This window comes from Notolepis coatsorum, assembly GCF_963971535.1.
Source record: "Notolepis coatsorum genome assembly, chromosome: 19".
Classification (NCBI taxonomy): Eukaryota; Metazoa; Chordata; class Actinopteri; order Aulopiformes; family Paralepididae; genus Notolepis; species Notolepis coatsorum.
In genome coordinates, this window is record NC_140183.1 from 34,461,401 (window position 1) to 34,488,828 (window position 27,428).

The 27,428-nt window shown below is 43.1% G+C and overlaps 1 protein-coding gene across 2 annotated transcripts; it reads left to right on the forward strand.

Annotated features, from left to right (window-relative positions):
* Positions 1–3,429: 3,429 nt before the first annotated feature.
* LOC311246225 (uncharacterized protein) lies at positions 3,430–26,526 on the forward strand. 2 transcript variants are annotated; one of them, XM_084336346.1, is made up of 4 exons: positions 3,430–3,601; positions 19,189–19,322; positions 24,224–24,331; positions 25,248–26,526. In XM_084336346.1, exons 1-4 carry the CDS (start codon positions 3,550–3,552, stop codon positions 25,383–25,385), a joined length of 432 nt encoding a protein of 143 aa, XP_084192472.1. In that variant the 5' UTR covers positions 3,430–3,549; the 3' UTR covers positions 25,386–26,526. The 2 variants fall into 2 exon arrangements, with proteins under 2 accessions (XP_084192472.1, XP_084192473.1); XM_084336347.1 differs by having other exon boundaries at positions 19,192–19,322.
* Positions 26,527–27,428: the final 902 nt, after the last annotated feature.

Here is a 27,428-nt window from a genome sequence, read left to right on the forward strand (position 1 = left end):
CCAACAAAGAAGAAACCGGCCGCCACAGGAGAGGAGGAAGGCCGAATGAGTCCTGCTTCCAAGGACTCAGAGATGTATTGATCCATTGCCGCCTTCTCCGGGACGGTCAGACTGTAGAGGCGGCTGCCGGGAAGGGGAGCCCCTGAGCGGAGGTCGATGGCACAGTCGTAAGGCCGGTGGGGCGGAAGGGCCTGAGCCCTGGACTTACTGAAAACCTCCATGAGGTCGTGGTACTCGGGGGGTATGGTCGAGAGGTCCGGAGGCGGCTCACCAACGGATCTCCGGGGCGGGGGACAGGACGCCGCCTGAAGACACTGGGCATGACAGGAGGAGCTCCAGCACTTGATGGTACCGGAGGACCAGGCGATGTGGGGCTCGTGCAGCGCGAGCCAGGGCCGGCCCAGGACTAATGGGACAAGAGGGGATCTGGTGATAAGGAACTGGAGTCTCTCAACGTGGTTACCAGCAATGGTGAGCAGGACAGGGCAGGTGTGTTGAGTGATGTCAGCCAGGCGGTGTTGGTCCAATGCGAATACCTCCAATGGCCTCACTAGGTCCTCAAGTAGAATGTTGGCCCGGGTAGCAAACTCGAAGTCTAGGAAACTCTCGTCTGCCCCCGAGTCAATGAGTGCCTCCACCGTGGCCCGTTGGTCCACCCAGGCCAGGGTGACGCTCATCAGATGGCCAGGTGGTGCACGGCTCTGGGAACGAGAAAAACGGCTCACCAGGATCTCCCGGGGTCCCGGCGAGCCTGGTCTTTTGGCCGGGTGGGGCAGTTGGCGATACGGTGTCCCTCCTGACCGCAGTAGAGGCAAAGGCCGGACCTGAACCTCGCCTCCCGTTCAGCTTGGCTCAGATGAGAACGTCCCAGCTGCATGGGTTCCTCCTCGGGTACCGAACGGGAGGGAAAAAAACCACCAGTCGTGTTGGGAGCAGGGCGACCAGCAGTACCGTCACGAGTACGGGGGGTCCGGAGTACCTCTGGAGGTCCCTGTCGGGTTCTCTCACGTCTTCTCTCCTGGAGGCGTCCGTCGATGCGAATGGCGAGGCTGAACAGGTCCTCGAGGGACTCAGGTTCCTCACGGGTCGCGAGCTGGTCCCTGACTGCGTCGTTGAGCCCCCTCATGAAGGTAAGACGAAGTGCTTGGTCGTTCCAACCGCTCTCCGTAGCCGCCAGTCTGAACTCCAGCACGTAGTCGGTGACCCCGCCGCTGCCCTGCCGGAAGGTACCCAACCGGGCTCCAGGGTCCAGACCACGGGCTGGATGGTGGAAAACCCTGCGGAGCGCAGCCACGAAGTCTGGGTAGGAGAAACAGAAGTCTGCCTCCATTGCCCAGGAGGCAGTGACCCACTGGGCTGCCCGGCCTGAGAGCAAGTTAGTCATGTAGGCCACTTGGGCTCCCCTTGAAGTGAAACGACTGGGTTGATGACGAAAAACCAACTCACATTGCATGATGAATGTGGCACAATCCTCAAAGTTACCGTCGAACAGCCGTGGTTCGGAGAGACGGGGCTCCCGAGGTGCGGGATCGGGAGGCGCGGGGCCTGCCAGGGCTGCGGGTGATGCTCCGGCCAAGGCTCCTGAAGGAAGTGGGGTTACAAGCAAGGTGTTAACGGTGTCACTCAGCGTGTGTAAGTGGAGGAGAATACTTGACTGCTGGCTAGCCAGAGCGCCCAGGGACCCCTGAATAGGCAGGACCTGCTCTCGGAGTTCCTGTACAGCAGCCGCAGCCCTGTCTAGCTGTTGGCTGTGTTCCTTGGTTAACTCTATCTGGACTGCCAATGCTGTTCTGACTCTCTCTGTGTCGGCTGGGGTCGTCATGTTTGGATCGTAATGTTAGGGTTTGTAACCGACCCCAAGCGCAACGGCACAGAGAGAGTTGTTTCAGAGTTAGCCAAAAACAAGGGCGTGTTTATTCACAGATTGAATTAGGTGGAGAACAGAACAAACGGGGAATCTGGCATGTGAAGAATGTTTGCGGCTCTGCAGATTCTCCCAGAAGGTGATGGTGAAGGATTTGCCTGTGACGTCGGAGCCGCTCTGCAGATCCCCCCAGCATACACTCCAGGCGGAAGCGGAGAGAGAGAGAGAAGCGCACAATAGAACAGAGAGGTGACTGATCCAAACAATATATCCAAGTGACTTGATCTTCGGTGTGATACACACAGTTAGCAGTGTCCAGAGAAAAAACAATACGGTAATCCAACGTGTAAATCCAACAACAAAAAATAGGTGAGAACAGTATAACAAAAACGGGATCTCTTCGGTGTTTCACAAACGATTGATCCAAAAAATACTGTTTCCAAAAACTCACCAGAGCGCAACGCGTAAAGTGGGCAGATAAACGAGGCGTAGCTTCGTACGGGGAATCAGGTTCTCCAACAGGGATACTTCACGAGAGTCCTGGGGAGCAACAGACAGCGACGGGAAAGAAAGGCAGATGCAGGGAATATTCAAAACGATCCAACATCGGTATTAGGGAGATCAGGGTATTTAAAGCCACGGGGCGCTAAATGACAAGCTGTGACAGCTGCGGGATGAAATTGATCATTGCTCCAGAAGCGTGTGGTGGGGAGAGCACCAATCAACACGGCATCTTACAGGAAAGAAGTGTGAGGCGCGGAATGCAATTAATTAACAAAATACCTTAAAGGAAACGGAGCGAGTGGGTGGGGAGCGGACAAAACCTCACAACCCTAACCTTAACCTTAATGCTATAACTGTTATAACTGTTAGGCGAACTAACCTTAACTCTAACTATAATCATACTTAGATAGTGTTGAGAGTCCTCGCCCGCGACTGTAATGATTGTTGGTTCAACTCCTGATTGCAGCGTTTGTTTTGGACTATTGCCGGTAACAATATGTGAATATATTACTTATGGCGGTAACATACCATACATTATGTACCTTTTTTTCTCCTCTGGTTGATTAGTACTTTATTAGCGTTTTTCTGATGAGACAGTGTTGGAAACTCCTATGTGGTTGAGTCTAGATCTCCTTATTCCAGAAAATTGGAACTCTTTGAGGGCTCATTAAATGCTTGACATGGTCTATTCATTGGATCCTCACCTACTGACCTGGAGGCCCGCCTGACCTTCATTCTGGACAGGTGTGTTCAAGTAGCTTGTAAACGCGACAAAGGAACAAAGCGTCAGGCATCACCAGCATGCTGTGTGCGGACACATCGTTTCCTCGTCTCAAATTGAGTGAATTGGTCAATGTTCGTGGTGGGCAGGCTTGAGGCCACGGTGGTTTGGCATAGAGGAAGTCGCGAGAAACAAGAGAAACTCTATGACATGGGCACCGACCACAAACAGCTAGACACCTATATCCTCTGAGAGAGAGAGAGAGAGAGAGAGAGAGAGAGAGAGAGAGAGAGAGAGAGAGAGAGAGAGAGAGAGAGAGAGAGAGAGAGAGAGAGAGAGAGAGAGAGAGAGACTCAATCTGACAATCTACAAAACTGAGCTTCGTCCATCAGAGAGACCAGACTGAATAAAGAACAGAGATACAGACAGGTATTTACAAAGAGAGAGGGAGATAAAGAAGATGTATCTATATCCCTTGGTCTTGTTGGCTGCTCTGCACTGCTCCGCTCAAGGTAAGAACACCACAGAATTACATTGAATATACCGGGTGACAATGGATTTTCCTCTGTGATGAACAAGTTGTGCCACTGTGATTAAAGTAACAATGCTTAGGCAGCTCCTTAGACAATGTTGCCCATCAGAGTTGCCCCCCCCCCCCCAAAAAAGGTTGCTGTGTGTTCTGGGAATCACGTCCACCTTTGGAACCACTGCTAATTCAAAACCTGCGGTTCTTTTAAGCCACCGACACGCTAAAGTCTCCTATTTAGCCTGGGTTACACTGCAGGGGCTTTGGAAGGCTTTGGTAACACATCATAACCATAACGTTTCATAACAATTTCCTAAGAAAGAGTTGGGAGCCCTCTTCTTTTTAAGTGTGGCTGGTTAAAGCTGCATTGTGTAATTTTGGGAAGATGAATGACTCATCGAACAGTCATATCGTAGATTCGTACAATTACTCTTGTGTCATTCTCAATCAAAACACTTAAAATAACCACTTAAAATAACTGATTCCATTCACAATCCACTGTAATTGTGGAAAATGCCAAGCATTGTATGTGCATTTCAATTGTACAGAACTTTTGATAAAATGTAAATGTAATGTTGTGGTTATTGTTTGAATAGATCAAAGCACTAAAGACAATTAGAACTTGATGCCGGGTTCGCTGTCTTTTGGATGAAATGTTAGCATGACATGATATTGAACGACACAATGGTGCATTTCTTCCATAGAAAATACAATGTCACGGGTGGAGATAGAGATAGGACAGTCAGGTGAACTAAAAGTCGGTGCTAACACTAGTATGTAAAGTAGGTCAGTGGTTCTCAACCTTTTTTGTCTTATACCTGTATCACTGTACATATAAATACTACAACCCTGTACATACATCTGATTAGCACTACTACAGTGATACAGGTACACGGCCATGTCCATGTTCCATAACACCCCCATAACCCCCTACACCCAATGGGATTTTTGGCTCTAAATTTGTTGGGTCAATGAAGCCTGTCAGTGTTGTGTGTCAAATGAAGACTTCTAACAACGGGACCCATTACAATCTTCATTATTTTTTTGTTTTCTTTCCTGGATTCAGAATTTTACTCATTATACTTTTTAATACCAAGTGTCTATATTAAATAAAAAGTTAACCTTTTCTTTGTTAAAAAGTTACACTTTCCTTGACATTCCCCAGCGCTCTCTCTGAACGCCCCCCCTGAATGCCCCCCGACGCCCCCCTGAACACCCCTGACGCTCTCTGAACGCCCACCCTGAACGCCCCTCACAGCCCCTGACTCTCTCTGAACGCCCCTCACAGCCCCCCACCACCCCCTGACTGACGCCCCCCTGAACACCCCCCGACGCTATTTGAACACCCCTCACAGCCCCCCACCGCCCCCTGATGCCCCCCTGAACACCCCTGATGCTCTTTGAACGCCCCTCACAGCCCCCCACCGCCCCCTGACGCCCCCTGAACACCCCCTGACGCTCTCTGAACGCCCACCCTGAACGCCTCCCCGATGCTCTCTGAACGACCCTCACAGCCCCCCACCGCCCCCCCCCCCCCCCCCCCCCCCGACGCTCTCTGAACGCCCCCCGACACTCTCTGTACGCCCGCCGATGCTCTCTGAACGCCCCCACGACACTCTCAGAGCGCCCCCCGAGACACCCCAACGCCCCCCAGCATTGACAACCCCTAGTGTGGGTGAAAGGGATGGCGTTCTTGGGGCGTTCTTCACATCAAGGTGAAACACCCCTTCATCATCAGTGTCCTCAGTGACTCTCCTGGGCACTGATCTTTAAAGGGAAATGCCACCCATTTGAATAATTCACATTATGTTCTTCCCGAACCCCAGGGCATTTCAGGACAGGTCGGTGTCACTGGGATGTCATTGGTATCTTGCGTGTGCTTTGGTGGATTTTTGGTTGGTCTTCATCGTTGGGCTCCCTCGGTTCGCTGGCTGGTTTTGGGGTTCCTTGTGTGGGGGGCTTGCTGTGGCTTCTGCTGTGTTCCGGGGTGTCCCGGTGTCTCCTCGGACCGTCCCGATCCTGCATGTCTTCTCGTTTGGCCGCTGTTGTGTCTGTCTGCTTGAGTGTGTGGAGTCGTGTCTCCTTTGGCGTGGCTGCGGGTCCTCGGGCGCGTGGCCTGTCATTCCTCTGTGGAGTTTGGGGGTGGGGGCGTGGTGTTCGCAGGTTTTCCTCGTGGTGGCGCGGGCCGGGCCAGGGTAGATGGAGCGGCCCGCGGGGTTGGCATTCCCATCGCCGTGCATGGCTGTGCACGTTTACATTGCACTACTTTTATTGTCTTTTATACCTATTCTTATGTCTGAAATGTATGCAATTCTTTTATTTTGTCAATTTGTGTGCTGATTTTATGTTCATTTTTATGCCTTTTATACAATGTGTGTGTGAGCTCTTATACCCCAAATTAGGTTTTGATTCTAACATTGCTAGAAGGTCTGAACCAAAATGTAAAAACCTAATTTGGGTGTAAGAGCTCACACAAACAAGTCAGAGCCCCGTTCATTATGTATGGGCCCCAGATGTTCATTATGTATGGGCCCCAGATGTTTACATCCCAGTGACATCTGGAGCGTTCTCTCTCTAATGTCCTGCTTCAGGAGAGAGTGGTGCGCGTCCACAAATACTGACCGAACTGTCCCGGGGCACAGGAAGAACATACATGAATTATTAAAATGAGCGGCATTCCCCTTTAAATTTGTCAGGGATGGTAACAATTAGTTGAAAAAATATGTTGCTTGAGTACAAAATAAAACTATGTTTGGATGTTAGAGGATTTGAGGGGTAAATGTGGGCGTGTCGCGGAGGGGTAAATGTGGGCATGTCGTTGAGGGGTAAATGTGGGCGTGTCATTGAGGGGTAAATGTGGACGTGTCATTGAGGTGTAAATGTGGGCATTTCGTTGAGGGGTAAATGTGGGCGTTTCGTTGAGGGGTAAATGTGGGCGTGTCATTGAGGGGTAAATTTGGGCATGTCATTGAGGGCTAAATGTGCGCGTGTTATTGAGGCGTAAATGTGGGCGTGTCATTGAGGGGTAAATGTGGGCGTGTCATTGAGGGGTAAATGTGGGCGTATCGTTGAGGGGTAAATGTGGGCATGTCGTTGAGGGGTAAATGTGGGCGTGTCATTGAGGGGTAAATGTGGGCGTGTCATTGATGGGTAAATGTGGGCGTGTCATTGAGGGGTAAATGTGGGCATGTCATTGAGGGGTAAATGTGGGCATGTCATTGAGGGGTAAATGTGTCCGTGTCATTGAGGGGTAAATGTGGGCGTGTCATTGAGGGGTAAATGTGGGCGTGTCATTGAGGGGTAAATGTGGGCGTATCGTTGAGGGGTAAATGTGGGCATGTCGTTGAGGGGTAAATGTGGGTGTGTCATTGAGGGGTAAATGTGGGCGTGTCATTGAGGGGTAAATGTGGGCGTGTTGTTGAGGGGTAAGACATTTTTATAAAGAACGCAAACCTATCTTCTCATACAGAGCATCCCACCAATGGAACTCAATTCCTCAAACAATTAGAGTGTCCACAGCATACCATTCATTCAAGTGCAGGGTTAGGGAATGGCTCATTGAAAACCGGAACTGTCAACACTGAGGTGTCTATATGTGTATATGTGTGTGTGGATATGGTGCGTCTGTCTATGTCTGGGTCTCTTAATATGTCATGATGTGCTCTGTCCTTGTGTCCATGACTGTATTGTGACCTGTATCCCTACTATGTCTATTTGCTTTTGTTGTGTTTTTATTCTAATGTATTTATCTTGATTTTATTCTGTTTTTATTGCTAACCCTTTTTTTACACAGGATTTTAGCCTGTACCTTCTGGCAGGGGGACTGCCAATGGAAATGAGCCTTTTGGCTAAAATTGGGTGCATTTACATTTGTAAAATTTGTATTAACAAATAAAGTAACAAATAAAGTAAACCTAACCTAACCTAACCTATCTGCAGGTAAAAAGAAAAGGTGTGAAAACCAAATACTATGTTAGTATCACCAACATGTTTCAGTTTAAATATGTATTGGACTATGTTAGTATCAGCTACATATTTCATAATTTGCCTTCATCAGGACAGACACAGGACAGACTCAGACTCACAAAACATAAGAACATAAATAAGCTTCATAGACACCTGTGTGAAATCAACATGCAGCAGTGCACCAAGTAGAGTAGTACTTTCTATGATGAATCTGTTAGATTGTGGTGGAATTCTCAAGGTGCTTCTCTGGTTCAATGATCTGGTATTAGATTATATTAAATTATATTATATTAGATTCAAATGTATTGTCCTCATACAGCACAAGCACAGTACAATGAAAATAAGTTTGTCATCCAACCAGAGTGCAGAGTAACAGCAAAGTGCAACAGCAATATACAATGTACAAGTGATAAAACTGGGTGTAAAATATATAAATGAGTACTAATGAGTAATAGTGCTAATCAGATGTATACAGGCAGGGGCGGACTGGCAACAAAAAGCAGCCCAGGAATTTGTGGTCAAGCGGCCCCCATTTGTCCGAAATAATAATATAGAATCAACTAATCATAAAATAACAAATCACAATCCGCTAATTTACCTATGTGTAAAGTTAATATGCAATGTATTCAAATGTTTTTCTTTCATATTTTTGTGCATACAGAACATATCTATGCTCCAATTACTTTTAATCTATGTTGTGCAGACTTCCGATATGCCGTTAGAGGGTACAGACGCATAGAAAACCGAACTCCCGGGCTAAATATAATTCTTCCACTTTAAGAATTCAATGAACACATATATTTAAGTCAAAAGGTAGATGAGTGGAAGAAGGAAAGGGAAGGACTAAAAAATAAGGGAAAAAAACTTTTAATAACTTGAAAAACTAGACCACAGAGGAGTCCGACATCGAAGCTAACGCTGTCGCTAGCTTAAACGAAGTGCGGCAAGCTGACAACGTGCCAACAAGTCAGGAGAAGAACATGGAACACGTGAGCATAATTGAAGCGATAAAATAACTAAAAGCCGAATTAAAAAGCTAAATCAAGATAGACAGTGACGGAAGGAGACAAGAGGTAAATCAGCTGGGCCAAGAAATAAAACTTAAACTTGATGACATTGTGGCGTAAATTCAGAGCCTGAACGAGAGAATGGAAGAGACAGGGAGCCGAGTGGAGAGAATGGAGGACTGGACAACAACAACGGAGCTATCCGAAGCGCTCAGCAAACCTCCGGAAGGCGCAACGCCGCGGCACATTATCATCAACTTCCAGGAATATACAACCAAAGAGCCGGTGCTGAGAGAAGCATGGATGAAGCGATAGACACAGATGGCTTGGCCCCCATAGATAGAGTCTGGGCCCCCATAGTCAACAACACCTGAGGGGGTCTCTCAAAAAAAGATTTGAATATTTTTTTATTTAAATTTTTTTTTATTATCTTTTCCCCCCTTCTTTTTCCGTTTTTCTCCCATCCCAATGTTAGTCGTTATGCCAATTCCCACTCCCCTTCCTGGTCGTTGCGCACTCTACCCCCTACCATCGGCCTGGGAGGGCCAGAGACTATCTATCACATGCTTCCTCCGACACATGTGTACAGGGGCGTATCTAGACCAAGCACTGTAATGGGGCACAGGGGGGCACTTAGGGACGCCAAGCGGGCGTAATTTTTTTTGCCGGTTTACATTTTTTTTTAACTTTATTTCGGTTTTAGGCTTAGGGTTAGGTTAGATGCATCCGTCTGTATGGAGAATGGGACGGGTTTGTCTGATGTTAAGGCCTTGAGAACATCACCCACTGCCTTTGGAGCAAGGATGTCTTTGACCAGAGCCGCTGCCTTTGTTCTTCCTAAAGTCATTTTCTGAGCGCGAAGGAAGACCCAGACCCACTGAAGGGACTGGATCCCCTGGAAAAAGGGGGCCCGGAGAGGTCAATGATGCCAGGTATCAAGACCCCACCAGGCGGTCACTTAGTGACACCGCCCCCCATCGATACGTTCCCGTTTTATACCGTGGTAAATATAAGTGTTATTTCGGAATGATCGGGGCTAATTCCTGGGAGGCTATTTATAAGCCGCAACGTGTATTATACCAAATCCATTGGCGTTTTGTCCCTACACACGCTACAATTAAAAAAAAAATCATATGTTTCATCATGAATGCATGAAAGGGGGGCGGGGGGGCGTTTCTGATTAATTGATTGCCAATAATGGCATTCGTTATTACCACAACATACGCTGATCAGGGAGATGGCTATGAAAAAAATGCACGATCAAGCTGAAATTTACGTCAAATTGTTCTTACCTGTGGCCGGTGGGATTCCAAAAAGAATATTCCAATTATTAGATTGTATGTCCATTTGGTCGACGACATAACCCACCACAGCATAATGAATCGGGGGTCCCGAAAACGATTCAATGCGATCAGGTGAAGCCCTAGGTTCAGGTTAGTAGAAAAGAGCGTCCAGAGCGTTTTCAGTTTGGCACCCGGTCTGGAACAGGGTTTACTGCATTCTCGATACAGTGCTACTAGCAGGATCTGGCCAGTACTGCACCTTCTGAGTCCCAATATGCCTTTTCCAGGGAAAATACAGCTCCCTGACATTGAATAGGGTATTAAAATCGAATAAAAGGGAAAACGATCTAAAAACGTATATATATATATATATATATATATATATATATATATATATATATATATATATATATATATATATATATATATATATATATATATATATATATATATATATATATATATATATATATATATATATATATATATATATATATATATATATATATATATATACACACAACACATATATATATGTGTGTACAACACACACCCAGCCACACACAGCACACACACAGCACACACACAGCACACACACAGCACGCACACAACATTTACATTTACATTAAGTCATTTAGCTGACGCTTTTATCCAAAGCAACTTACATGTTCTGTACGACAAGTCATCAGGAAGGGCACAACTCTATCAGCTGAGTAACAATGTTCATCAAAGTGTTGAGTGCTACAGTGTAGGTTAGTAATACTTAGTATATAAGTGCATGACAGTAAGGTTAGTTAGGGTTATATTATTATAATTTTTTCATTTCAGATAATGGTTGAAGAAGTGCGTCTTTAGTCGACGGTGAAAGATTGGACGGGTTTCGGCTGTCCTAACTGGGGTGGGCAGTTCGTTCCACCATTGTGGGGCAAGGACTGAGAATAGGCGGCTTCTCCTTGATGACCCTCCCGGAGCTCAGATAGGAGTGGGTCTGAGATGGCCAGAAGATGCAGAGCGTAGGCGTCTTGAGGGTGTGTAGTTAGAGACCATTGACCGGAGATAGACGGGAGCGGTTCCCTTTGCCGCACGGTATGCCAGGTCGAAGGCCTTGAAGTGGATTCATGCAGCAATGGAGAGCCAGTGCAGGTCCCTAAGAAGTGGGGTGACATGGGCTGACTTCGGTAGGTTTGAGATCAGGCGGGCCGCTGCGTTCACACAACTAGAGGAAGTAGAAGTGAGAGCAGAGAGGGGGAAGTGGGAGATGTGGAAAAGGTGTTTCCTGGTTGAGACCCTCCTGTTACACACTCTCTCTCACTCACACACACACACACACACACACACACACACACACACACACACACACACACACACACACACACACACACACACACACACACACACACACACACACACACACACACACACACACACACACACATGCACACACACACACACACACACACACACACACACACACACACACACACACACACACACACACACACACACACACACACACACACACACACACACACACACACACACACACACACACACACACACACACACACACACTGCATTTAAATAGTTTAAATAGTTTTTTTCATTTAGTTTAATTTGTCGCTTTGATCGTTAGCTTTTGTTGTTATTCGTGCTAATAAATAAATGTAAAACATAAAACATGTGGGTGTGAGAACTCTTGATGGCTTCAAGAGCAGCAGATGTTTACCAGAGTTAAGTTCCATATCCAGATAAATCACTCACATCACACATTTGAGGTAAATTAAAGGTATAATCTGTAATGTCATCAAACAGCGACCTTTAGGTGCTTTGCTTACAGTTTTTGTTTTTGTCTGATTAGTCCAGAGGTCGATGGCATTACAGAATATACATTGTATTCTTCAAATGGGTGGCATTCCCCTGGGGCAGAATATGGAGAATGGGTTTTACTTAGTCTTTGTATGGATTTGGCTTCAGTCTGAAGTGTTATTTAGGTGCTGGGGGAATTACTCTACACAGATCCTCTTTGCTGTTTAGACTAAGTCTTCAGATTAACAAGCAAAAATAAACAGTTCAGAATTATTGCAGTTTGTGATGTCATAGGAGAATGAATTAGCTTTAATTAATCGATTGTTGTGTTTCATGGAGCCAGGAACACTGCCTAATGTACTGCCAAGTCTGTAGATAATGGGTGTGAGGTAGCCTGACAGGGAAGGAATTCATTAATGAAAGAGTAGGTGTGTTGCTACACCCACCAAGCAGTGTGTTTAATACAAGAGAAGAAAGAGGTGGTGGAAAATAATGAATTCAAATTTGTTTCTTTGCTAAAGAAAACAAATATGTTCCACAGATTCAAGAAGTCATATAAAAAGTGTTGAGAAGATGCATAATATGTCTTTAAAGGTAGAGTCTGTCATGTCGTCAAACAGCAACCTCTAGGCAAAAGATGGCAACATGGTACTGCACTTTGTTTATGGTTTTTGTTTTTGTCTGTGTTGAATCTAGAGGTTGTATGTACTGTATGGTTGTAACTAACTGTAACTGTCCTCTACTGCTCCCATGACTGCATATATATCTGTGTCCACTGGAGGGCGCTATAGGCGGAGCTTCCACTGTCTACGCCAGGTTGGGAGTATATAAGCCTTGGTTCCCTCCTTCTCTTTCTTCTCCCCACATCTGCCTCTCCCGGAGAGGAGATCACGTGAGCTGCTGTGTTATGAATCAATATGAATGAATAAACCGCTGCCAGCAGAGCAAGGCCAAAGATGGAAATCATGCCTCTTGTACATATTATTCTCGCCCCATAGCCAATTCTGTTAACAGTCTGATGTGTGGATTGGATTTCAGTGGGGATAGGGGGGGGGGGGGGGTGCTACTGCTGGCCACACCTCAGGCTCAAGAGAGGTCTGGAGAAATTCACAATATAATAATTTACTAAACTTATGTCAGACCAAAACAAACAAGTGGGGCTATTTTGCCTAGAGGTCACTGTTCGACAACATTACAGATTGTACCTGACCCTTCAATTCAAAGAAAATGAAAAACCTCAACATGGCTTACATGTGACAGCAGGAATAGGCAACTGTGTTTTTGTATACTGTGTACTTGTGTCTTGTGATGTTTTCACCAACACAAATGTTGTAAAGGCACTTTTGATTCTGTAGGGACCATACATCCATTACATTCAGTATCACTTTTAAACTTGTTTTGAATGGAGAACATGTACAGTACTTTTATGCAAGTGCTAGCCTAGCATTTTCTACCTTTACACAAATAAAGGATTTGTGAAACCGCTACCCACACTCTCTTGCACACATTCACACACACAGCACACCCACTAACCACACTCACACCCACACACACCCACACCCACACACACACACACACACACACACACACACACACACACACACACACACACACACACACACACACACACACACACACACACACACACACACACACACACACACACACACACGCACACGCACACGCACACGCACGCACTCACTCACTCTCACACACACTCACACACATCCACACCCTGAACCCCTGGTCTAGGCCACGCAGGAGTACTTTCGCTTCCTTTTTTCCTCCCAGTAAACGGCCATAAATAAGGCAAAGACAGAAATGTCCTGATTGCTAAATGCTGGGGGAAGCTAATGGGTCAAACTGCCAGAAGGAGCTCCGTGGTGCTATAGCATATGTAACTCTTTCACTACCACACTACGAAATTGTTAACCTTATGTAGTGTAGTAGTGAAAGGGTTAACCTTATGTAGTGTAGTAGTGAAAGGATTAACCTTATGTAGTGTAGTAGTGAAAGGGTTAACCTTCTGTAGTGTGGTGGTGAAAGGGTTAACCTTCTGTAGTGTGGTAGTGAAAGGGTTAACCTTCTGTCATGTCGCAGTGAAATGGTTAACCTTCTGTAGTGTGGTAGTGAAAGGGTTACACGTATGTAGTGTGGCAGTGAAAGCATTAACCCTTTTGTAGTGAGTGGGAGTGAAATGGTTAACCCTTTTGTAGTGTGGTAATGAAAGGGTTAAGGAATGTTCTGGATGAAAGCATGCAATGCCCTCCTTTACCCTCGTCCGGTCCAGTGCTTTCATCCAACACGTCCCTAGACTCTCTCCCCTTTTGACACTGGACCACAACCAGATCTTTAGCTTAGCGGTTCACTTTATCTATTCGCCCTAAAAACTCTATTTGAGTGTTTGTGTCCTTGTTGTTAACCACCCCAGTCTTCCCCAAAACAAAGAACAGGGATCTGTGCATTAGAGTTCCAAAATGGACACTGAATCACCATCAAACTGATTTCTAGCTTTAACCCTTTGAGTGACAGCGACGACATATCTCGTTTTATCAGCCCCCCCGGTGAGTGCCGACGATGACAAATGTCGTTTTATTTTTTTATTAACGATCTGAATTTATATTTCATCAACCGAGTCTCCCGTTGGTACAGCAGACCCTCCAGGAGCTCAGATGGGAAAAAGCGCCCCCTATCGTCTATCCCTGTGTAACTGCAGGTCAGTCGATTAGACTGACCTGGGATCTGTAGATCTGTAGAGGTGGAGCCAACTGGCTCCATTGTGCTGGCGAGCGGTCTGATCAAGAGGGATCTGATCGCGAGACGGAAAGCAGCGTGGAATATATATTTACAGCAGCCAATAATCAATCAATAAGCGTGATCGATATTTGGAATGGCGATCAGGAATTGGAATAATCTTTTTGGAGAACATCTGATCTAAGGTAAGGAGTCTATGTTACCAGTCTTGGGGTAATCGGAGCTGTATTCACTGAGATAACAGCGTGTCCCCTATGTGTGTATGTGTGTGTGTGGCTGTGTGTGATCTTGAGGAAACGAGAGAATAGATTTCTCAGCTTGCGTCTATAGCGTGCATAAGTACACATATACTATTGATAATCTAGCGTTTATTTGAAAACGATTCATAAATAGGCCGACAAATGACAACGTGTCTAGTGTATTCGAGAATATTCCAATAAATGCCGTTTATGGGGAAATGTTTCAATTTTCCCCAAAATTTCCAGAGAACGATAGCTTTTTGAAATGCTATAAAAAGGATATGAACCGATTAAAAAACAATCCGTTTCGACAATGTTGACTGCAAACAAGTCATTGATAAGCGACGGGCAGATTAGACACATAGCCATAATTTAAAACATAGATTAGGCGTTTTTAACGCTAACATTGAAGTGGGTGGTGGCATTCAATGGGGTAAATCAACATTAATCAAAGGCACTGAAAGTGTTGAGAGAGTGTTGCATGGTCACAAATACTGACTGAACAGTCCTTGGGCACAGGAATATGGGGGTATGGGTGGGATTCCCATTTAACCATGCACAAAAGTTAAAGGAACACGCCAACATTATGGGAAATCCGCTTACTGTCTTCTCCGGAGTGAGACAAGAAGATAGATACCAGTTTCCTCTCTGTGGGTTCAGTAGAAAGATATGAGGCTGCATGTTAGCCTAGCTTAGCACAATGAATGGAAGCGGGCAGTACCGGTTAGCCTAGGCGTTGGCCAACTAACACCTCTCTGAGAGTTTAGGCTAGGCTACTGGTACTGTCCACTTCCATGCATTGTGCTAAGCTAGGCTAATCACAGATTGGGCCTTTAAAAGATTTCTTTGTTTGTTTGTTAGAATTTTAGATGCCATCAAACAGCTCTTTTGTCTAGAGGTCGCGGTTTGACAGAATTACAGATTCTACCTTTAACGTCCACCGAATATTGCAAAAGTTTTTCACATCACAGATTTAAGTAAGTCCATGGTGGAATTTGAGATTTGTTTTCACCCGGGAATCGTATGACAGTGCGGGACGTCTCAGAACACACGTCGTCGGTTCTTGTCATGGATGGACTATGGCAGCAGACAACCACACCGGGTTCCACTCGGGTACCTAGTAAACCTTGACCCCTGAGTGTAAGTTCCTCGTTTGTCTTTCGTCCTTCCACCCTTTCTTTTTCTGCTGTCACATGAAATCCTTGTATGTCCGAACAAAATTCTGGCTTTTTTTCATTTTCCTCTGAATGTTTGCCCTGGTCCTTCACGGCTTGAGAATGTCTGGTGATTATAGTAGCCACAGAAACAGTCAAAAACAACATGTAATTTTTACTGTCAATTAAAAGGGCACTTCACCCAAAAACTAAGCGGATTTATTTTGCACAAAATCTCACACACATCCAACAGTTTTGCGCATGTTAATTTAGTTTGACAGACTCAGTTATTGAGAGTAAATGAGTTTGAATATGGCCACCATTACAGCTCAATCAAATGATAAGGTTGCAGTCCCTATAAGACAAGGTATTGATGTTTTTTCATCTAGATAATTTCATGGTGCTGTAATTAACATAACATACAGATTCAATGTCCCCAATAGGGGTCATATTCAAACTAATTTACTCTCAATAACTGTTGAACTAAATTGTTTTACATGTGTGTAAAATTTGAGAGATTATGTGCAAAATAAATACATTTCTATTTCTGTTGGTTACTGGGCTTTCAAACCAGGCACGTAGCAAGATCACATACCTGCCAACATTATGTTGAACCCCCCACCCACCAATTATTATTATTCCTTTTTTACATAGGTCTACCCAAAATAATGAATAAAAACAAGTACAATGGCTTTTAATTAGGGATGCTTGATATTGGCTTTTTTACCGATACCGATATACCAATATTGTCCAACTCTTAATTTCCGATACCGATATCAACCGATATCGATATATGCAGGGTTTCCCCCCCCCCCCCCCCCCCCCCCCAAAAACGGAATTATTTAGGGTAATTAACACTACATATCTCTTGGTGTGGAATTAACACAACATTATGCATACTTTTGACAATAAATTAAATCAGAATTTGTTCTTACTTGCTTGCCTGGGTAAATAAAGGTTATAGAAATGTTTAAAAAAAATAATGAAAACCGATACCGATATTTTCCAATATCAAATTTGAATGCCGATATCGGCCGATAATATCGGTAGGCCGATAATATCGGACATCCCTACTTTTAATAAATCTTAAGCACATATAGCTCGTAAAACACAAATATGCAATAATAGAAATATGACTTGTGACAAATCATCTCACTTAATATGTCAACTAACTCAATCAGCATCACAACTGTGACTCAACTGTACGTATTAGGAGAGGAGAGAGAGAGAGAGAGAGAGAGAGAGAGAGAGAGAGAGAGAGAGAGAGAGAGACAGGAAATATTCCACACCAGATGGAAAGAAATTTGCAGGAATATTTCTTTCCTTCTGGGAGCTTTTGTCCTTTTCCATCATGCGCACACAGTCACTGAGGAGATTCACCTCCACCTTGTGTCGTCAGGTTGCTCAGTGTAGTATATGAAAGGATAGATGGTCTTTCCACATCTGACAATACACATCTCCCATAGAAAGACTATGCAACTCAATAGAGTCCTTGCACTGAACGTTTGTGTAGTTCTCGTTCTTCCAGTATGGCTGCCTGTAACCATTGGTAACCGATTTTTCTGCAGTGGTAGAGCAGGTAAAACACCTGAACAACATGATATTACTGTTCCACTGTGGCTCGTTTACAAGATCCAGTAATAAGACAACATATTATTGTGTTTTTGTTGATATATTTCTCATATATCAACACACAGCGACCATTGTCTCTTCCATTGCCATGTACAAACAGTGGTTGCTATGTTAAAACATTAAAACATTCTGTGCAAGCCCTCTATTGAAAACCTTTATTACATGGCGTTTTCACATTCGCCGAAATGCTTGATTGTGATTGGTCAATAGCCCCTGACAGCGGTGAATAATTTTTCGATAACTGAGCGCTGCCATGGGCAACGCGCAATAATCACCGGTGATTATTGCTTTTCGCAGCTGGAGCAATCAAGCCCACTGACACACACTGCATCAGTGCAATCAGACACACCTGCCGGCTGCCGGCGATAATAATAATCTCTTTATTTGGGCTGACAGAGCCACAGAACAACTGTGTCTGCATTTGATCTTGTCTTGTCGATGGTGTAAAATGAATTAGGTATATTTGTTAGTAAGTTAGCCATGTAATAAGCGGGATAATGTATAGCTATACTCTGTCATTGTCGCAAAATAATTGACCTTCACTGACGTTTAGAACACCTCGGCGAGGCGCCTCGGTATTCTAAACTCTGTGTCGGTCAATTATTTTGCGACAATGACCTCGTAGCTATACATTATCCCTTACTTAGTGTGGAAGAAAAATGGAGGTTAACATGATAAATTACCAAGAAAGAGCACAGCAGGAGAGAGGGTCAAAAACAAGGGAGAAACCGGAGAAAAGCTGGAGTTTTGGCAGGTATGAGATCATTGTCTTCATGGCTGTGATATCCTTCCCAGCGTATCACCTCTCACAAGGTGCAGCACCCAAACTGCAAATTACAATAAAATAACCTTCACCAATGGCCTTGGTTGGGTGATGGCTGAGGTGGTGTGTACTGGGGTGGCTGGTTTGAAAGCCAAGCTAGCCAGTCACATACCTTTAGATTAACTGTCAGTGAAACAATTCAAAATTCCAACCCATGGAAACTCTTCCAGAGAAGCCTGGAGGTTGAGATCAAAGGTTTTCATCTGACAACAGCATTTGTTTGTTCTGACGTTCTTTAGACTGAACTATCAATTAATTCGATTAGAACCCAACAAACCTGATTGATTATGATGTCACTGTATTTTGTAATGATAAAGTTGTTCTTTTACACGTCTTTTGATCCGTTACTTCCCAACCACAGTGAAATGTACGGTACCCAAGCTTCCTTCTCAAGTTCATAAGCAAGCAAGCTGCTCATAATGTATTTTTGTAACTGCATCATTACACTAAATAATAGAGTTAGGGGGGTGTTATGGTGAAATGTATGTGATTTCTATATAATTACATTATACATATGACTTACCATATGGATTAATATGTTGTGTTAACATAACAAAACACTGGCAAAGTAGAATTAAGAAGCTAATAGGTATTTGTTACATTTGTAATAATCAATAAACTTTTTTTTAACAGAATAGATGCCTAGATGTAACAGAATAGATTCCTAGATGTAACAGAATAGATACCTAGATGTAACAGAATAGATGCCTAGATGTAACAGAATAGATGCCTACAGTAGATGTAACAGAATAGATACCTAGATGTAACAGAATATATGCCTAGATGTAACAGAATAGATGCCTAGATGTAACAGAATACATAAATGTACTATATCTTCTCCCCATCATATGTACTGTACTTTGTTCCTTCCCCACAAATGACCTATGACCTCCACCCACGGTCTTCCAGCAGACACTGATGCCATGGCGATGGGATCCAATCAGACTGAAGCACTGGATGACAATTCCCCACCGCCATGCCGCGTCTGCCCTCCAGTCATGGACATGCAGCCACTGATCCAAGATCATGTCCAGGAAGCAGAGGTAAATGGGGTGGTAAGGTTAGCAAACATAGTGAACAGATTAATTCCAATGCACTATGTACGGTATATTATATTTGTTTCAATGATATTGGGCAGGTCACTCCCCTCAGATTTCTTGACACACTCTTGTAACTTCTCGTGGAAGTGCTGTTCTGTTATCTGCCACCAGGAGGCGCAAAGCCTGACAGAATGTCATGAGGACAACCACAGCATGTTCAGAAATAGGTCTACAAAGGCATAGCATGCAATGACTTTTTTTTTTTTTTTTTATCAATTGACATTCATAACTTATAATGATGAAGTTAAGACAAGCTTTCTCTAGGCTTTTGAAAATGTAGGAGCAGCCGAGATAAATCACTGGTCAAAGCACAACTTTCCAAAAATGGTTACTAATATTTTCAAACATACAAGATCATCATTAAATATAATTTCACAAACCCTACATTTCCACATCCCAAAAATGTATGAATCTCTAAGTAGATGATATTAATTAGACATAAAACCTGTATATGATGATAATAATATAATAATTATAATTATATAGTAATTGGTTAGAACAGTGGTTCCTTTTTTTATGGCCAGTGTCTTCCATCATTTAAAATATAGGTTCTGTATCTCCAAAAAGTTCACAAACACATTAAAACCTGAACCTGAATTGTACAAATAACACATTAATAAAGGTGGCATGTTATCAGTTTGGCTATTAAGTCTATTATAACTATAATTGCTGCCAGGTGCAGGTATCATTGGTGACAAATCAGGTAGATAAGGGAGAGGGTATTCCATCCAATAATATCTTTAGAGGGGGATGGGGGACAGGGGACGGGGGGCAGGGAGGGGGTACAGACCTAGGGAGTAAGGTTGTAGGCACCTAATGAAGATCAAAACCATTAAGTTTTACAGCAAAACCGTATTGTCTAGGTTCATCATCTTTGACAGAGATATAGATTATTTAATTCTTATACTGTTACAACCGACAATTATTTAATCTTTACTTGTTTCATGGTAACTACTACAGTACCCATGCCTCAGCATGCCTCACCAATCTTCGATCGATCACAAGAGCACGACTCTGACATGGCATCCCTTCACATTCTCATTGGTTATCGCGGCCTTCGCCACCTTTTTTATTTTATTTTAGACATCAATAAAACATTAAAAACACAACTATGGCTTTTTAAAAAACAAACGAGTCAGGTAATCATGAGTATATAATTCCAAGTGTGTATTATGTCAGTTGTTGACTGTTTTGAATAGAATAGAATAGAATAGAATAGAATAGAATAGAATATAATAAAATAGAATAGAATAGAATAGAGAATAGAATAGAATAGAATAGAATAGAATAGAATAGAATAGAATAGAATAGAATAGAATAGAATAGAATAGAATAGAATAGAATAGAATAGAATAGAATAGAATAGAAATCCTTTATTTATCCTGAGGGAAATTCTGCATTACAGATCGCTCACAGTAAACAGTAAACATTTAGGTAGTCAAAAACAAAAGTCACGAATAAGAATGAAATAAGAATAGAGAATAAAGTACGGTCATTCTGGTATGTATATACATTCTAAAATATAAAATATACAGAAATATACAGTAAAATGTACAGTAATAAATGTAAGTGTAAGATTGTAAAGTGTCGATTTAAAGGTCTTTAAAGATTATGCCAGAATGTACTGTCACCCTGTGCTCAGTGATGCAGTGAGGCACAGCGATGTGTTATAAAGTCTGATGGCTGTCGGAATTAAGGACTTCCTGTGCCGTTCAGTGTTACATCTTGGGAGTCTTAGTCTAACACTGAACGTGCTCCTTCTATCGGCCCAGTCTGTCCATGGACTCCCCCCACTTTCTCCATGGACTTCCTCCACTCATGAACAATATGCCATATTGTGGCCTAATTCAGTTGGTGCATCTCTGTTGTTTTGTTATTAATTTGTTCTCTGTTATTATCACTAATCTGCTGTCTGTGCATCTGTTGTCTGTGTTGTCTGTGATGTTCCCCTGCTTGGCCTAGTGTCTCCCCTGTCTGTGCTGGTATTGTGATCTAGTCCAGGGGTTCCCAAAGTGGGGGTCGCAAGCCGCCGTGGGGGGGTCGCCAGATGATTTTCCAAAAATAAAAATCCAAACAAATCCAAAAAAAAAAAAAAAAAAATATGCAGTCAGGCCACTCAACTTAGAAGCAGGCCAGGCCAGTGTTTCTAGTTGCAGCAGCGCAATATTTAGATAACCTAGGTGGGGAACAACCAGGAGATCACTGCAACTCACACAAGTTGGAGAACTATCTCTCTCTCTCTCTTGCTCTCACACACACACAAAGGGAGCCGCATGTGATTGGTGGAGGCGGGACACATGCTAGCCTGTAATAATCCCCCCCAGAAAAATCTACTTTGCATTTGATATATTGCAAATATATGCCATCACATACACTGGCATTTAAAGGGTTAGAATAATAAAATGTACATGTGGTGTTATGATCAGGGCTGAAGTTGAATAAAAGATTGTATTATTTTCAATCTGACATTACAAAAAAACAGAAAATCCATCAAAATCAGTGTTGTTGCTAATCATACATATGCTAGCCTGTTTTTTAACAATAATTTGTGATGCCATCACAAACACTGGCATTTAAAGGGTACAAATAAAAAAATGCAGGAAATGAAGTCTTTGTAACAAGAAATTTCCTGGTGGGGGACCCCCAGACCCCCTGCTTAAAAAGTGGCCTGACTGGGGCTATATTTTGCATTATATTTCTTGGCCTGAATGATTTCCCCAGTCCGGCCCTGGTTAAAAGCCTCCAATGCTTATTAGTGTGTGTGCGTTTGAACGTGTGCATGTTTCAACCATACATTTCCATTTATAAAAAAATTAAATAAAAATAAAAAATTACAATTATATATTTTTCTATAATTTTTTTATCTCCTATAATAGTGGGGGTCGCGGCTCTCTGACACCGTTATTTGGGGGTCGCAGCCTGAAGTCTAGTGTTGTTCTCAGGCCATGTCCTCACGTACATGGATCTTTTGCCAAACGGATATTCTCAGGCTCCGTTTAAAATAAAATCCCTGTCCACACCACAGTGTTTAAAAAAAAATCCCCATCCAGACACAAACACATAAACACATATGAATTGCTCCAACAAGCATGCGGGCCAGCAGGTGGCGATAAGCAATATCCCTAATACCATGGTGGTACGAGCGGTCAGGACGACAGAGAAATGATTGGTTCACCCAGCCCACTTCACCACTCCTAGCATTTCCATTGGCTATATTGACATACATACAGTAGATAATAAATAGATAGATATAGCGGTGGATTAGATGCAGTCCAGAGGAAACAACCAATCTAGATATGTCACGATTTAATGCTTTACTTCTGCGCACTGGGCGACGGAGAGATACAATGTCAATGTATTCAACGGATTCTGAAACTAAATATGGCGAGTCCTTATCACAAACTATATATATACTAATTACAACAAGACATTCATTAATTGCATTGTACTGTTCACGTGCTGTCGCATATATAAGTAAGGATAGTTTGAATGACATTTCAGCACCAGGCGCTGTCCATCTTATTGCCTCTGTGCGCTTCAAGGCTACGGGCGCCTATTGTATTGCCATGGATGGAACAACAGTCTGAGCATGTGTAGTGAGCTGTGGCGTCATCGTTTATCTAGACTATGCGTTTACAGTGGCTGCACGGATCCACTGAACGGATATTTTGGAAAATCTTCACTTTAAAATGCGTTTAAGAAAGTCTCCGTTTATGTCTCTGAAAACACCCTTTACGTGTGGATGAGAGGCCCAATCGTGGAATAAAATGTGCGTTTGGCAAAAGATCCATATACGTGAGGACATGGCCTCAGTGTGTGTATTTATATTTCGACCCAGTTATGTATTCTGTTTAGTCTGTTCCAACCCAGCTGTGTCTCGTTCCCAATCACCCTCTTGTCTCTAATTGTCTGTGTATTTAAGTGTGGTCTGCCCTGACTTCCCTGTCGCGTCATTATGCTGTCCACAGGCGTGAGTACTTCTCTGAAGCATTTGTTATCTCTCACACGGAGAGGATAATTGTGATTCCGCTGTCGGGATCGTGCTTGCCTTTATTGTATTTGTGTATTTCCATGTCGTTATTTGCCCTGCAAACATTCTCTCAGTTCAGATTAAGACTACCTTCTCGTGTTTTGGAGACTGTTGTTTCCCATTTCCTTTTCACTGTTTCAAAGTGTTTGTTTGTGTATTGACGTTTGCGGAGCTTGTTTCACAAATAAAGAAACTCTGTGATTGTGACAAAGCAGCCATCGTTTCCGCCTCCTCTGCTTGTCTGCACTTGGGTTCTACACACCTCCACCATCTCCATGCCTCACCGTAACAGGGGGGGGGGGTTGTCCATGATGGTGTGGAGCTTTGGTTTCCTACCATCGTCTGTCGTTTTGCATTAGATACACAGTCTTGTACCTGTGATTTCTTTCTTTGTTTTTCTCAAATGTAAAAACGCAGATCTCATCTATTTGTGGAACCATGGAACCATATAAACCCTGGACCTTGAGTAAGGTAAAAAACCATAGGCAAAAATGCATCCAGAACCAGGTGGGTTTTAAACTCACGTGACTCGACCAGGTCTATAGTGGGTGGATGATGGATCACACTTATCGGAACCAATGAGTGGTTGACATGGCGATTGGGTTCAAATGATCCTATTGAGTAGATTTTCAAAAGTGTAACCCATGTCCTTCAAACAAATCAACCTTTCAACCTGTTTGGGGCTGGTCATTTGTTTTTAAAGCCATAGCTTTCATGTTTTTAACCTTTTATTGATGTCTAAAATTAAAACAAAGATGGCGATGAATGCAACGATAACTGACGATAAACACTGTCTTTCCTTTTCTCCTTCCAGTGGAGGGGGGAGGTGGTGGGCCTCCTCTCTCAGCTAGTGGCAGGCCAGAAGGAAGTGGCCGGGGGCCAGTCAGAGGTGGCCAAGATGCTGGCAACGCTGGGAGCTCAGGTATAACTCACACATGTCATCACACTGTATCCAGATCATTCAGAACTAGTATGGCAACTTTTACAGAAATGACTAGGAGGGCTAAGGATAATACAAAAACAAAACAGATGACCATGACCAATGGCATACGCAACCAGCAATCAATATAGTTTTTCTGTCATGTTTTGGTAGTTACCTTTAGCTAATGTAGTCATTTTCAGTAAAGGAACTATTTCTCACTGGAGGTGTAGTTTGACAAACTGTCAACCTTTCAGAATAGAATCTTTCTTCCAGCAAGGCAGCAGGTAACCATTCCATGTGGGGCAAAGATACACAGCATACTCAAACCTACAACAAATAGACCAGATTTGTTTTTATTTTTCAAAGGCCATACTCTAAATCTGTAAAGACTCATCAAATCCCAAAAAAAACACATACCTTTGTTTTATTGAGATCTGCACAGCAGTAGTTTGTTTAAACTTCAGACGTATTATATAGACTTGGTCCTCAAAATTAATGGAAGTGAATGAGCCTGACCCCTGGGAGTGCCGGTGACAGTAGTGGTCGCTATAGCTTACTTGTACTGCTGAAACTTGTTCTAGTTCTAGTAAAGTGAAATATCCCTTTAACATTAGATTAGCAAGCTGAACGAGTACAAGCAAAATGACAACATTAACCTTAGCTAAAATGATAAAGCTAACATCTTGCAGCTAGCCAGCTAACTCAATAAATAATCCTGCTAGCTGCCATACCTATAGAAGGTCAAATGTTATGCCGTAATGTCATCAAATGGGAGCTCTGCCCACAATGCCGAGCAGGTTGGCTCCGCCCTCGGTGTGTGAGTGAATGTGAGGAACAGAAATGTTGAACCGCTTGGGGATAAAATAACTACAGTATATAAATGCACCATTTACCATTTTATTTACCATTTCTCCAGGGAACCCAGCAGATCACAGACCTCCAGAACGTGGCTCGCCACCAGAGTCTCCTCGTGGAGAACCACCAGGCCTTGCTGCTGCATATCTCTCGCATCGCTGCACAGCTACGGGACATGGCCAAAAAGCTCCCCAACTAATGATACACCAACAATAGGCATCGCTGTTAACCTGCTAGCCAAAATAGATTTTTCTATCCATCTGTCTTCTCTTCATCAACCAGATGGAGATTAATTACATTTTCTATTGTTAATAACCAGCAAGCCAATGACACTGTTAACCAGTTGACCAATGACCAATGACAATGTACTAATACTAACAAGATAACAAATGATGATCTTAGGTGATAATCTCTACTATACTAGCCAGCCAGAAACTGCAAAAGGAGGATGTGAAAGCTCTGTGACAAAGTAGGAAGCTGCTACTAACGGTTTCCTATTTTCCACTACTTCTAAACCCTGTGATACCTCTATAGCCTGCTGCACACATGTTCAAAACAGTTTAATCTCCCTAAAACCACGCAATCCACACTTCCCACACTGGGGTTGTGACACGTTTTCACTTTCAACCACCTCAGCAGTAATCTTAAACCTCAGCAATAGCTTGGAAACAGCTAATGGCCGTGTCTGAAATCTCAGTACCTATACTGTACACGATCAGACAGAAGCTACTAACCCTGCCCCACCCCTGTCATAGAAATAGATGAATAATTTTAGTGTCAACAACAGCAATACACAGCATTTGATTTGTGATAAAACAGACATAAATAAAGGGTTAAATCTACATACACTTGAAAGGCACATTGTCAGCATGAGGGTGTAAATTGACCTCTTCCAAGATTGTTTCGGTCACGTCTTCTATTGTAATCTAATAGTATAAATCCACTTCCTGAAAGTAACGATGCTAAGTATACTCAATAAAACCCGGATGACGGTAGACATCCCGTGATTTTAAGATTACTGAAAGATACCTACAGTAATGCCTACTCACCCATAGAAAGTTAAGAATACCGAACCTCCGAACTGAAAAGACTTTGGTTTCTTTCAAAGAACACTGTTAATCTGTACCAAAAGGCAGAAATTCCTTATTTTGTAAGATGTTGCTTTGCCAGTTAGAGTCTGTAATCTATTGTACTATAAATCCTATATTGATTCTTTAAATTGTGATTTTGTATTTGTGTTTTTTTTTTATAACATCAAAGAAACTTGAAATTGTGATAAACTGCTGCTTTCTTATCCTCTGTTCTCAAATAAAGACATGCTGACATAGCCAGTGAACATGTTTCAAGTGTTGTTATTGGAGACTCGCCTGGACTCTCTGAATATGACAAACCATCATTTGATGACTTGAGACATGACTGAGAGAATTCCTTAAGACTTGGACTTGACTAAAAGTATGTTCCAGTAACTTAAGACTTGTTTCATCAAATATTTCTATTTACTTTTATTTAAAGCGATAATGTGTCATTGTGGTGCTAGCTGCTGGCCATGACTGATACTAATCACAGTGTTTTCAATACATTTCCCATGAGTGTCTTTGCTCTGTAGCATCTGTGAGCATTCTTTTTTCATGCAGACTTTCGAGTTAATTCTTGGTGGTCGAGGTGACTGTATTTGTTTTCCATTGTTGCAAATGATACCCTGCATAATGTGCACGAAACAACTATCACGCTTCATTAGTTCTATGCATACGTCTGGCATCACGAGAAGGCTGACCAAGCTGGTCACACCAGACCAGTTTGAGGCCAGAGCAGCTAAAGTTAGCATTGTGTTGAAGCAGCAGTGATCTCAATGTGTTGTGTACACGCTCCAGAACGTGATTAATTCATATAAGAATTACACGTTATTGAAAAAGTGAATCCAAGGCACTTTTCCAAAAGAAAAAAGAAAAAGAAAAGCTTTAAAGGTGCTATAGATAACCTTGAGCCACTAGATGTCCCACTAGAGCATCAGCATGTCGGCATGTCTCAACTAGCAGCATGTTTATGCAACCAGGTGCACTCCATGTGGGGAAATGGGAAGTAGGGAGGGGATAAATGTACGCAACATGTAAACATTAATTTTGGATCCCCCAAAAACTTTTAAAATGAAAAATCTATAATTTATTTTATTTTGCACCTTTCTAATAGCTCGGAGTATTATTTTATTATTACATTTTATGATAACAATTTTTTTTTATAAAAA

Coding starts and splice junctions, on each gene's coding strand:
- LOC311246225 (XM_084336346.1), top strand. CDS start 3,550: ATGTATCTATATCCCTTGGTCTTGTTGGCTGCTCTGCACTGCTCCGCT. Junction 3,602..19,188: donor TCTGCACTGCTCCGCTCAAG/GTAAGAACACCA, acceptor ACGGTCTTCCAG/CAGACACTGATGCCATGGCG. Junction 24,332..25,247: donor TGGCAACGCTGGGAGCTCAG/GTATAACTCACA, acceptor CCATTTCTCCAG/GGAACCCAGCAGATCACAGA.